Here is an 11,845-nt window from a genome sequence, read left to right as displayed (position 1 = left end):
GTCTGTGTGTCTGTGTGTCTGTGTGTCTGTGTGTCTGTGTGTCTGTGTGTCCCCACACACCTTGTAAAAGTTGGTGTCAGTGATCCATTGCCACCCTCTTTTTCAGAAGGGTTCTTAAAGTGATGAGAAGAATCTTTCTAGGTTTCATTCTGTAACTTTGTAAAATTGACTGACTTTTAAAACTGTAAATATTCTATAAGAAAAGTCAGTCAGAACTCTGAAATTAGTCGTACCTAATGACTTGTGCCATTTATGAAATGGCAATACGTGCAAATAATCTTGTTTGGGGAAACATTGGAAAAATATCTAAAGCAGCTGGCAAAAATCCAGAATCAAATACTGAAACAATATGAAATAGCTTAACTTTCGTTTTCAGCTTTTTTTATTGTTCAGAGAAATAGGTGTATTATTTAGTGTGCTATGCAGAACCATCATTTTCTTTTGAGGGAATATGTAAGAATCTACAGTCTCATTTCAGTATTATTCCTTCTTTCCTTGTTAAGGATCCAAATAATTTTTTAACAAAGCCCTCAAGAGACACTATTCCCAGTTCTAAGGAATCTGAAGTACTACCTCCACTAACAGAGAATCCCTGCAGTCCTCAGAAAACTGAAGAACTTAAGCAAACAGTAAAATCAACTTTGCCTCAACCAGTTCAATCCAAAAAAGGGCTAGTCAAAGGAACACATGTGCGACTTGAACCTCAGGATAAACCCACAACACCAGGTAAATATTTTTTCAGCTTCAATAAATATTCATGCAAGTCACTTAACTCTCTCCTGTGTTGAAAATTACATACTAATTAACCATGTATGGTAAGTAACATATCAGGTGGTCTCTATTTACTGTTGTAACTTTTACTAAAGTGCCAAAGAGATCTATGATAATGATCATAGATAGTACAGCTTTCATATTTTGCAAGAGGGTTTTGGATGTGTTTTTAGTAACCTAAACTCTTGAGAGCAAAACTGATCTAACTTTTCTCCTTATGTAAAAACCTGTCTCACTAATATCAGTCAATTTAGACAATTCAAAGCTTCTTTCAAATTGTTGGATACAATATGTATCCAATATATACCAGCTAAAGAAGAGTCTACATAATTGTTAGCAGACACCAAAGCTAAATGCTTTCAGTTTTGAAGGCCGTGTAGATCCTTAAGCTTGCATAGTGTCCTTCCTTTCAGTGATAACACTAGTGTCAGAAGAAATGTTCTTCCCCAATTTTAAATTCAACTACTTGCTGGGTTAGAAGCTTAGACTGTCAGTCTGAACTCTTTGAAATGAGTAGAGCAGTTGTGTCTCTAGATATGCTGACAATAAAAGACAAGCTTGATAAAGGGAGGTGGATGCCAAACAGTGCATGTACACATTTAATAGAATGCTCATTAACAGAGTATGAGCTGTAAAGGAGACCTCTTAATTGCTTCCTTGAGAATATCCAGTGGGCTGTAAAATTGCAGTGTGATTTCTTTGTGTTTTTGAGGGTATATTTTAAGTCAAAACAATCATTCTTGTAGGGGGATCAGGAATTAAGCCCTTCTTGGAACATTTTGGAGAGCGCTGTCAAGAGCATAGTGCACAGAGTCCTTCTACGAATACTACAGGGTACAGAACACCTGTTGTTACCCCAAATACAAGGACAATCCAGGAAAGGCTTCTCAAACAAAATGCAAATTCCTCTACTGCCAGTTTAGCACTTCAGCTTAAGCAGGTATGAGTTGCTATGCTTCCAAGCTTATTTATAAGCTTGGGAAAGATTCTTACTGTTCTGCACCTTCCTGAGGAATTCTAAATGTCTTGACATCTTAAGACTGTCACTTTTCCCCATTTCCTTTACTTGCTTAGGAACGCGAACGAGAACTTGCATGTATTCGTGGCCGGTTTGATAAGAGTAATCTGTGGAGTGCAGAGAGAAGCGAAAGTTCAAAGAGAAAAATTCCAGAAGCTAAAATGGTAATGTATCAGAAGATGAGTCTGAATTGCTTTCACATGTTCTGGGTACAGATGAAAATCTATGCTCTTTGCACACCCGGGCTTTACAAGACTGCTTGCCAAGTAGTTTGTATGATCATTACTAAAGTAGTGTGTGTGTGTGTGTGCGCGTGCGCGTGTGGTGTGTTCCTTCCCCTACCCCCCAAAGAATCAATTAAGGAAACAAATGATACTGTTTTGAGCTGACTAATCTTCTTGATGATGCTTTAGGTATGCCTTTTTTAATACTCTGAACTTTAAAAACAAAAAAGGTCCTTCACAACAAATCTATTTATTACTTCAGCTGACTTTTTTAAATAAATGAATATGATCCTGCTTGATATCGGATATGCAACCTCTTTTTCTAACACGTGCTAAAATGTGTTTCCTTCAGGCAATTTTGACTTTAAACTTCATCTCCTGAATGTACTATGCTTTTATTTTTGGCAGGAAAGCCAGTCTCAGAGTAGTCAAAACCATCCTCCTAGTTCAGATGCCACCACTTCTGAATCAGGAGACAATGCACTAGCAGATGATAAGCCAGCAAAGTCTCCCAGTGTGGAATCTTCAGGTGAGAACCATCACTGTTAGCATGTGGCTAATACTGGACTGAAGCACTGTCCTCTGTATTAAAAAGCAGATAAGGAGGCTGGTAGCACGTGTTCAAAACTGGATCTCAGTCTGTCCCTTATTTGACTGACTGTCTTTAAATCTTGCCATGTGATAACAACTCTGCACTTCTACACCATCTGAAAGTCTGGCAAGGCAGATGGCCTTTTGGTTGCTTAGTCAGGGTCTATCTATGTTTCATATCCACATGAAAAGTGCAGAGTATGAGTGAGTGAGAATGGACGGTTTTAGACTTTATCCATATTGTAATATTAATGTCTCTGTATCCGATTTTCCACAATGATCTAATGGGAAGAAATTTTTTTCCCTTCCAGTCTCCCCTTATAACAGCATTATTTCTCATAGTAGAGGAGGGGAAAAGAATCCCGAGATGTTTGACATCCTTCCTGGTGTTCAGTAAATGGAAGAGCCTCCTATCTTCTGGGAAAGAGGASTGAACGTGGTTAACGCTTCTCATAGACATTATGGGCAGACAAATGTACTTCTAGAAAAGCAGGATGATATGCTGCTCTTGGTTTTTGGTGGTGGGGGGAAGGTGTGTGTGTGTGTGTGTTGTGTTGTTTTGTTTTGTTCTTTTGCTCTTGAATGGAATGCACTGTACCATGGTTTCAGCATTGTTTCTTATGCTACCCATTTCCTGATTATGAGATGGAAGAAATCTAGCTGCACAGGCTGTCAATCAATACAATTAAAAATATATATTTTTTTAATTTCAAGCTCACGTGAATACTCAATTTAGTAGTGTTTTAAGTAAGTAGTCAGCTATATTTAAAAAATCAGTAATTTAGAAAAAAAGTCAAAGGCTAGACAATATTTTCATTGACTTGCTTTTAATGAACTTCTTAGACACTCCTAAATACGAAGAGACTGATAAACCCAGTCCTTTGAAGATCATGCTGACGAGCCCTAAAAAAGTGACGTCTGTCTCAAAACTTGAACAACTTGATGTGAAACAGAATGGTTTGTATTGATTAGATGTATTTTAACATGTGCTTAACTTGCTGTTCCCGCTTGTCTAGCAGAATGTTAATATCCTTCAAGTTCAAATTATGAATTCACCATATATCTGTTAATATCTACATGTCTATTTTTGTAATCAGATTTATACAAAACAAGTCAGGAAACTTTTTATCATAACTCCTCTATCTTGGCATTGAAATCTTCAAGGAATATTAAAACACTGATATTAAACTATTGGGAAGGGATGGAAGTGATGGTTCTACTACTGAACTTGCATTTAAGTTTCAGACTTGAAATGTTGGACAAGTGCATTTTTTAGTGTCTCTGCATCAATTAAGCATTATAGATAATAATACTGTATTAAAATAAGGGTGTTAGTATGTTTTAGGATTCTATGTGCTTCGCTATAACAAAAGCAGCTTTTTTTTAATCAAGCTTACTTGAAAAGCAAAAATGGGTAGCTTGTCTATTACTGTCTCTTTGTTTATTTAATGAGACTGAAGAGTTTAGTCTTGGTGCTACTAATACTTTTAAAACATCACCCTTCAGATGAAGTATGTGAAATTGAAATGAGCGTGGATGATGAGCTGAATAGTTCAAAAGTGATAAACGAAATTTTTGAAGTTCTTCAAGAGGATGGTCCAGACATAGAAAAACTAAAGAAAGAAATGAGCATGAGCCTGGAAGGTGAAAGTGATGAGAATGAGCAGGAGGAGTCGCTAAATATTTCATCAATGTCTCTGTTAACCCCTTTAGTGGAATCTGTTGGGCCAGAGGTGAGTGTTCTTGGGAGGTGGGAAAGTGCTTCTTTTTCATACAAAGATGAACAATTTGCTTATGAACAGTGATATTTTAGTGTATTGTAATACCTGAGCAAGTATGTAATTTACAAATGACATTTTGCTAATGAAATGTTACATAGTGAGGCAAAGTTTCTGAAGTGTGGCTTAACTTTTGCTAAGGTCATAGGTGTATACATGCATTCAATGAAATTGTTACTAGTTCAAGTCTTTTAAGAGAAATAACTGCGAAACGGTACCAGTTTGGAGACTAAGGGTGAAAACTCTGAGTTTATGGATCTGTTGGTGTCCTTTAGAAAACAAAACAAAACAAAAAAAAAACCAAATCAAACAGCCTCCCCAAAACAACAAAACAAAATGCTCTGCAGCAAGACAAGCAAAAATGATAAATTTTAAGTTGTTCCATGTCCTTAATATTTGTAAACTATTCTTTAAATAGCGTTAAGCAGCCTCCAAATCTAATATTTATCTATAATCACAAAGAGAATAAAGGTGAGAGGAAACAGGTCATGATCAGTTTGGAAAGATTTTGTAAAATAACTTTTTCTTCTCCCTAGGTGTTTATTTCCCCTTCTAAGTCAGTTGGTGAGGGCAGCAGTGTCAGTGATGCAAGCCTAAAGTCTGAAAAGTTCCAAAGGACTAAAGTCCCTCGGGCAGAGTCTGGAGATAGTATTGGTTCTGTGTCAGAAGATCGCAACCTCCTGTATAGGTAATGAAATCCCAAAAGTTATCTGATTGTATAAGTAAGCAAATGAAGGCATTGTTTTTCATGATTTTTAGAAAGTGGTCATCTTGAAAGAGAAAATGCTTGAGGTGGTAGGATAAAGGATAGAAGGGGAGAACATGTTTGTTATACAAGTATAAGGACTCTTTCACTGAAGTATATTGCTTAAACTACAGAACAAGCTTTCTTCAAGATCTCAGCCTTTATCAAAGGTTGCCTCTCTGCATAGTTTTTATGTTGCTTCCACTTAAAATGAGTCTATAGAGTACTTTCTTTGAAAAGTCCTCCAGGCAAGTTGGAAAAAATCAATACCTCAGTTTTATATATACATACACACATATACACATGCATAAATTTTAAATTTATTTGCTAAATAAGTTAGATATTTTTTCATATGTATAACTTAACATTTAGATATGAATATTATATATAAAGCTTGACACACCTGTGAAACGTATTTAAGAGTTTCCTGTTTTAAAAGTGTTGATGCATATAGATCTCAGAGGGTTAAAGAAACAGATCGTCCTTCAATAAAGCAAATCATTGTTCGCAAAGAAGATGTTGCTTCCAAACTAGAAAAGAAAAAGAATGGCCCATCTGATCAAGTCAATATTAAAAAGAAAATGCAGGTATCCAGTATTTTCTAATCCTTTTCTGTTTTATTATTTCCCTGCCTAGGACATGCACATATACTTAGAGTGGCAAAATTAGGTTGTCTAGCATAAATATATAATGAACACTGAGTGATAACTGCAGAATTCAAGTAGCTAATGCATCCTTTAATAGGAGAGCAAGGCATTGTTTTGAAAAGGGGATGGGGAATCTATATTTTGTTGCTGACATTACATTATGCAGGTTTCACTACTACATCCTTTTAGTAAGCAATATTCTGATCTTCGCTGGTGCCTCATTCACTTACATCACTTTCCTTTTTTCTGGTTAACTGCTTCTTCTATAACTATTGGTGAAGGGGACACTAGTGCTCTGACTAGATATGAAACATCCAAACACTTAGTTGTTCACTCCCTGCTCTATCTAAATTACTTCTAAGATAGGAAAAAAGAATGCACAGTGTTCTTTTGTAGAAGTAAAACTAAATTGCAAGGCTTTCTAGCTTACTAGCTGTCTAAACAATCTAATTTACTGAAGCATAGCCAAAGATGCTAATCTCAAGGCATTCCTAGTCCTTTTTTTGGACTCARTAGAAAAACACTCATGTAATTTTGCTAATTATTTCTACTACTGCCTTACTCTAGGAACTGAATAATGAGATCAACATGCAGCAAACAGTAATTCATCAAGCCAGCCAGGCACTGAACTGCTGTTTTGATGAAGAACATGGAAAAGGGTCGCAAGAAGAAGCAGAAGCAGAGAGACTTCTTCTCCTTGCAAGTAGGTTTTTAGACTCAGCCCAACTCTTCACATTGTGAACACTTTGGGAAGAATTGAGTTCAGGCAATCTATTTATTATGGTACTTTGTACCTGCTTATTTGTAGTTTTTTCTCTGAAAAACAGTAACAGGAAAATATCTGTTTTGTCCCAACTTCTCCAATAGGCAAGATGATCTTATTTTCGGTCTGTTTCTTGCCTCCAATGTTCTGGAAGATGATTGACACCTCTGCTGCATTTTATATACTTTATGTATAAGTAGTTATATACTTACGTAAAACAGCTTATGTTCAGTAATACTTCTTCGCAACCATACTTGCTTATGTTCTCTGTACAGCTGAAAAGAGAGCTGCTTTACTGGAAGAATTAAATAAAGTGAAGACTGAGGGACCTCAGGGTAGAAGAAATAAAGCTGCTTCTCTGTCTTCTGAATTTGCCCCATCCAGGGGATCTGTTACCATTTTGGAAATGCGTCTACCTCTAAAAGCAGACTTTGTGTGTGGTACAGTTCAGAAACCAGGTAAAACTAACAACTGAAAGGTATACTCCTCCCCACTTTTCTCCCCCTGATTTGTCTTCTGGTTGGTGTTTCTCCAGAAAGAAGGTGATGGAAGCTTAGTAACAACATTGAACTGCATTCATTGGGTCTGCTTTTTGGTTAAGTTACCAGTATTTTCCTGGTCTTGTTAGTGTCATCCTTTTCTGGCTTGTGAGGTTCAAGAAATTTATTGCAGATTTCTCAGCCTGGTCTTAAAAAGATCTTTCTGTGGTTCTCTAATCTGTGGGGGATGAAGTAGAATTTTATATCTTAAGTCTTTCTCTCTTACTGCTCTGAAATTTTCTTGATTGATGCAAGTCTATTGGTAGATATCAATATGTGAGTTCTGACCTCTGTCGTTTTGTGAAACACGTGTTAAGTCTCTATTTTTAGTCTGTCTCTTAACATCCCTGAATACTTCATTTACGAATACTTGTTTTCTATTTCTTAACGTATTTAAGTCATTAAAGTGTTAAAATGTGGATTTATTGTTTCTTTTGTTCTGAGCTAGGTAAATCTAAATCTTGCCAGAAAAATGTCTGGCAATACCTTTCTGTAGGCCCTGAGAGGTATCCTGGAACATAGCAAACTTCTGTGCCATGTGGTTGTTTAAAGATTACAATCTGGTAACCCATGATAACCGGTGCTATTCTATAGAATACCACAGAAATTTATTGTAGCTGGATACTTGTAACAGGTTCCTGCTTCTTGCCTCACTAAAATTTGAGGACAAGAGTCATTGGACAAAGTCTTGTTCAGTGTTGGCTGTAAAAGTTCTACTAACCAGTTCATATGTATCTTTTTGTTTTAACTGTTGTATGAAGCATAAAATGCGGTTTTTGTCTTTAAATAAGATCACAGACAAGAATATGGGTGTAAATGTGATGTGTTTAACCTGACATGGTACAGTTCTTGTTGTGTGAGACATGTTATGCAATTCTTCTCTACTTTATAGGAAAGTCTCCTTAATGGTTACAAAAAATCTAAGCTTAGTTTCTCTCAAAATTCTGGCAACTGAATTGTCTAAACAAACTATGAACTATTTGTCAAAACTGCGTGCTCCAGAAATGCAGCACTTGCTATGTTCTGCACACCAGAATGTGTTCTATTTTCACCTCTTGTGAAGAGAACGTCAAATACGAAGGGTACAAATCAATGCTCACTGGAGTCTACAACAATTGTTCTGAAAGCTTTGACCTGTCCTATGCAACAGAGCAATCAAACTGTTTTGGTTTTGTTTTTAACATGATATGACATTATGCAACACTCTTGCTCTACCATTCATCAGTTTTCTGCAGCCAGACTCCAGATTGTATCCTGACTGCTGAGATGTGCTCTTGTGGTTCTTTCTTTTTCCTTTATGTGAAAAGTTAGGGAAATGAGTTGCCTGGACACCAGTTCCTTCATAAGAATTGAAAAAAGGATGAGAATAGACAGCAGAGAAAGCTAATGCATAGTAAAGCAGACAGGTCTAGAGGATAACAGCAGAGTCCTAAGCAACTATGATTAACTGCTGAATCTGACTGAAAGCTTTCCTCTTTCCTCTCATGTACTGGGTAGTATAAGTCTGGCCTGAGGTGCCCTAGGCACTAATGTAGTTGCTGTGAATACTGTGGACACAGTTTTCCTAGTGGGCATAATAGGAAAAATAGTTAATTTATTTGAGGGTAAGTTTATAATCAATTCTTTAATGTAACCCAAGTGTGTAAGTGGGATGAAACATCTTCTGTTTAATGAAAATGCAATATTTGAGGACTATTAGATACTGGGGCACCTCTTGTGAACAAAACCATCTCACATGTATTTACAGAAGCAGCAAATTACTACTATGTAATAATATTGAAATCTGGAGCAGAAAACATGGTTGCAACTCCCTTAGCAAGCACTGCCAGCTCCCTGAATGGAGATGCTCTTACTTTTACTACAACATTTACTATGTAAGTATAAAGAAGCTGTTTTGGAACCAGTTCCATCTTTGACTCTGGTGAAGCATACATAAAAATACTGCTTAAAATCTTGTTTGCAAAATATGACATTCTTATACAAATATTGTGAGGTTTTGTGGTATCGGTATTTCTTGCCTCAAGAAATAGCTGCACTTCTCTCAGAAGAGCAATCTAAATTGATTCCACCATCCATCAGCTAATCTGTCACTTGCTTTTCTCCTTTTGTTCTCTTCTGGAACACCTGCAATGACAGATGGATTGCTCTCCCTGAGATGGTGTTTTTCTGTTTTGCCGTGACTAACACTTTATATAGCTATTTGGTTTTGGTGTCTGAAAAACTAAAACCTCAACTGGTAGCTCTCAATGTTAGCTAAAGAGATCTTGTGAGTTCAAATGGCTGTTTTTTTGTTTTTGTTTTTTTTTCTTTTTTTTTAAAAGAAAGGGAGAAAAAACCCTTTCCAAAATAAATATGCAAACCCTCTTTTTAAAGTCTGACTCTAGGAATTATCATTTAAAGCTAGTTACTCAAAACCAATCTCTACTTCTAGAAATGTATGTGCTAATAGTGGACTGAAGGGTGCATTTCGAGAAATGGTAGATGAACCATATCTCTTCATTTCCCTCCACCCCCTTTTTGTTCTTTGAGTTCTGGAAAGTATCCTGAGATAGTAATATACTCGCGTCTTAACACAGCGTAATGCTGCCTGCACTGGAGAGTCCAATTGTAGAAACGAAGGAATCTCAAGCCTACTGATCTGCAGGGACAAACTATGACCTACTAATAGGAGATTGGCTATGAGTCAGCACTTTGGCCAACTATCTCCTAAGTAGAACCTAGATGCTCCTAACTGCTCCCTGGAGAACTTTAGGGAGTTTTGCCCATTTTTAGGGAGCAGAAGGTGGGCAGAAGGAACAACCAACTTGGAAGAAAAATACTTCTTGCCTCAGTCCATGTTTAACTTTTTTTTTTTTTCCCCTCTCCCTCTTTAGGCATGATGTGTCCAATGACTTTGAAATAAATATAGAAGTTTACAGTTTGGTATGTATCAGTCCCTGTCAAGAGCATGTATAAGGCAGTATGAAGCATTGTACTTTATTAATATTCTTTTGCCTTACAGGTTCAGAGAAAAGAAGTTACAAGCACTGATAAAAGAAAAAAGGCAAATAAATCTAAGGTAAATAGAACATGAAAATCATAATGTCTTATTTCAGCAGAAGGTATGCTAGGAAGACTGCAGAGTTCAGGGAGAACTGACTAATAGCCTTAGTCAATCTGTTGATCGCCTTTACTCCCTTCGTTCTTTCTTGGAACATCTGCAATGACAGATGGGTTATGGAGTCCTTCAGCTATTAGTAGATTGGACCTGCCTCACTTAATCAAGTCTGAAATATATGGGAAGGGAAGGAGAGGAGTCTTACTAGTTCTGCAAAATGCTCTGTTAACTCTGCAAAATGCTGTGCTTCACAAACTCTTACTTAACACGTGTGGTTGCCTTTATTAATGATTGTAGTGTCCTTATTCTGTTTTACCTAAACTATACAATTTGATATACCCTACCCTGCAGTCTGGGGGGTTTGAGGGGGTTTTCCTTAAAGGTTCTGTTGATCAACTACAAGACTTTTCTTTCTGGTGTTAAGTAAAAGCAGTAGTTGCTTATTGTTAAAGCAAATGTTGTTTTAAAAACTTCTTGAAAGTAAGTATTTCAGCTTAAATAGACTGTGAATTGTAGATGTGTTTACTTCATCAAGATTTTGTAACCCTAAGCAAGCCAGTGGCTTTCTGGAGGCTTTCTTCTCCTTGTCATTCCAATAGTTGGGCACACAATGTTAGCAATTTTTAGGTCTGCTTTCCTCCTTGTCAAGGTATCTGTCGGTAAAAAACACAAAACTTCAGTGTCTTGAAGTTAGGATGAATTTGTAAATTCTGACTCCGAGAATAGAAATAGCAAATAACTCTTAAATCTTTACTTTTATATTGCGCAGTGAAAGCATGCTTCCCTCTGTCCCTCAATAAAATGAGTTTGATGTCCGGGGTCTCTCCTCTGTGTTGTAGTTTAGAGGAATCTTCACTTAATATTGAATGTTTTTATGGTGCTCTAGGTAAGTTACTAACATGGCTAACATATTCTACCACATAGCTTTGGTGGCATCCTGGACCTGCTTTTTGACAAGTTACTTATTTGTGTCTCAGCTTCAAGAATGGATACGTACATAACTCTAGTTCATGTGTAATATAGTCTCACTTAATACTGAGATTTGTTCACTTGAAAAATATCAATACATAATGTACAACACTACCATATGGTAAATGTCTGTATTTGTGTCCTTAACTTGAATCTTTTAATAAGCAAACATAATTATGAAGCTTTGTTACAGGAACAGCAAAAAAGTATACTGAGATTGCTCTTCAGATGCACACAGTCTGTCCCAAGCTAATGCATACTTAAACTTAGATTTCTTTTTTTTCAGTAAATATTGATATGTAGCTTTTCTTCCACTGAGACATGCTACATTCAGTATGGGTTCAAAAAATAAGACTATCTGACTCATAACAAGAACTAGTAGCCATTCAAATTTCATTTAGATAAGCCTTAAATAGGTTCATTGTCTAATTTACACTCTAATGTAATGGACAATTTCAATAGCATGAAATTCAGATTCACTTATTTTCTTGTATTCTTTTTGTAGGTTATTACTCCAAAGAGATTATTAACATCTATTACCTCTGTAAGTATGAAGGTAACATTATAACAAGCTCTGGATATGACTGTTTCCAGGTCATGTTCTCACACAAAATAAGGTTGCACCTGTAGTAGACTCTTTATCCCTTACTTGAAACTCTATAAAGTATCCAGCTTTCTGCCAAACTCTTCAGCACCAGCTTAA

The 11,845-nt window shown here is 36.5% G+C and overlaps 2 protein-coding genes across 3 annotated transcripts in view; one reads left to right on the top strand and one right to left on the bottom strand.

The window, feature by feature from the left end:
* ANLN (anillin actin binding protein) overlaps positions 1 to 11,845 on the top strand; it is a 28,843-nt gene that overhangs the window by 6,364 nt on the left and 10,634 nt on the right. For both annotated transcript variants that reach the window (XM_026083748.1, XM_026083747.1), the window contains exons 5-18: positions 504 to 726; positions 1,518 to 1,711; positions 1,846 to 1,953; positions 2,422 to 2,542; positions 3,448 to 3,561; positions 4,111 to 4,337; positions 4,919 to 5,070; positions 5,567 to 5,714; positions 6,342 to 6,477; positions 6,813 to 6,995; positions 8,824 to 8,950; positions 9,950 to 9,998; positions 10,078 to 10,134; positions 11,648 to 11,686. In XM_026083748.1, the coding sequence (XP_025939533.1) occupies positions 504 to 726; positions 1,518 to 1,711; positions 1,846 to 1,953; positions 2,422 to 2,542; positions 3,448 to 3,561; positions 4,111 to 4,337; positions 4,919 to 5,070; positions 5,567 to 5,714; positions 6,342 to 6,477; positions 6,813 to 6,995; positions 8,824 to 8,950; positions 9,950 to 9,998; positions 10,078 to 10,134; positions 11,648 to 11,686 (1,878 nt within the window). The remainder of the gene's footprint in view (positions 1 to 503; positions 727 to 1,517; positions 1,712 to 1,845; positions 1,954 to 2,421; positions 2,543 to 3,447; positions 3,562 to 4,110; positions 4,338 to 4,918; positions 5,071 to 5,566; positions 5,715 to 6,341; positions 6,478 to 6,812; positions 6,996 to 8,823; positions 8,951 to 9,949; positions 9,999 to 10,077; positions 10,135 to 11,647; positions 11,687 to 11,845) is intronic.
* Positions 10,332 to 11,845, bottom strand: part of AOAH (acyloxyacyl hydrolase) — a 103,693-nt gene continuing 102,179 nt past the window's right edge. Inside the window, exon 23 of the transcript XR_003256341.1 lies at positions 10,332 to 10,826. The gene's annotated coding sequence lies outside the window, so the exon portion shown is untranslated. The remainder of the gene's footprint in view (positions 10,827 to 11,845) is intronic.

The sequence above is a fragment of the Apteryx rowi genome, unplaced genomic scaffold, assembly GCF_003343035.1.
Source record: "Apteryx rowi isolate R43461 unplaced genomic scaffold, aptRow1 scaffold_613, whole genome shotgun sequence".
Classification (NCBI taxonomy): Eukaryota; Metazoa; Chordata; class Aves; order Apterygiformes; family Apterygidae; genus Apteryx; species Apteryx rowi.
The sequence above is the reverse complement of the archived record's forward strand: the minus strand, read 5'-3'. Positions and strand labels throughout refer to the sequence as shown.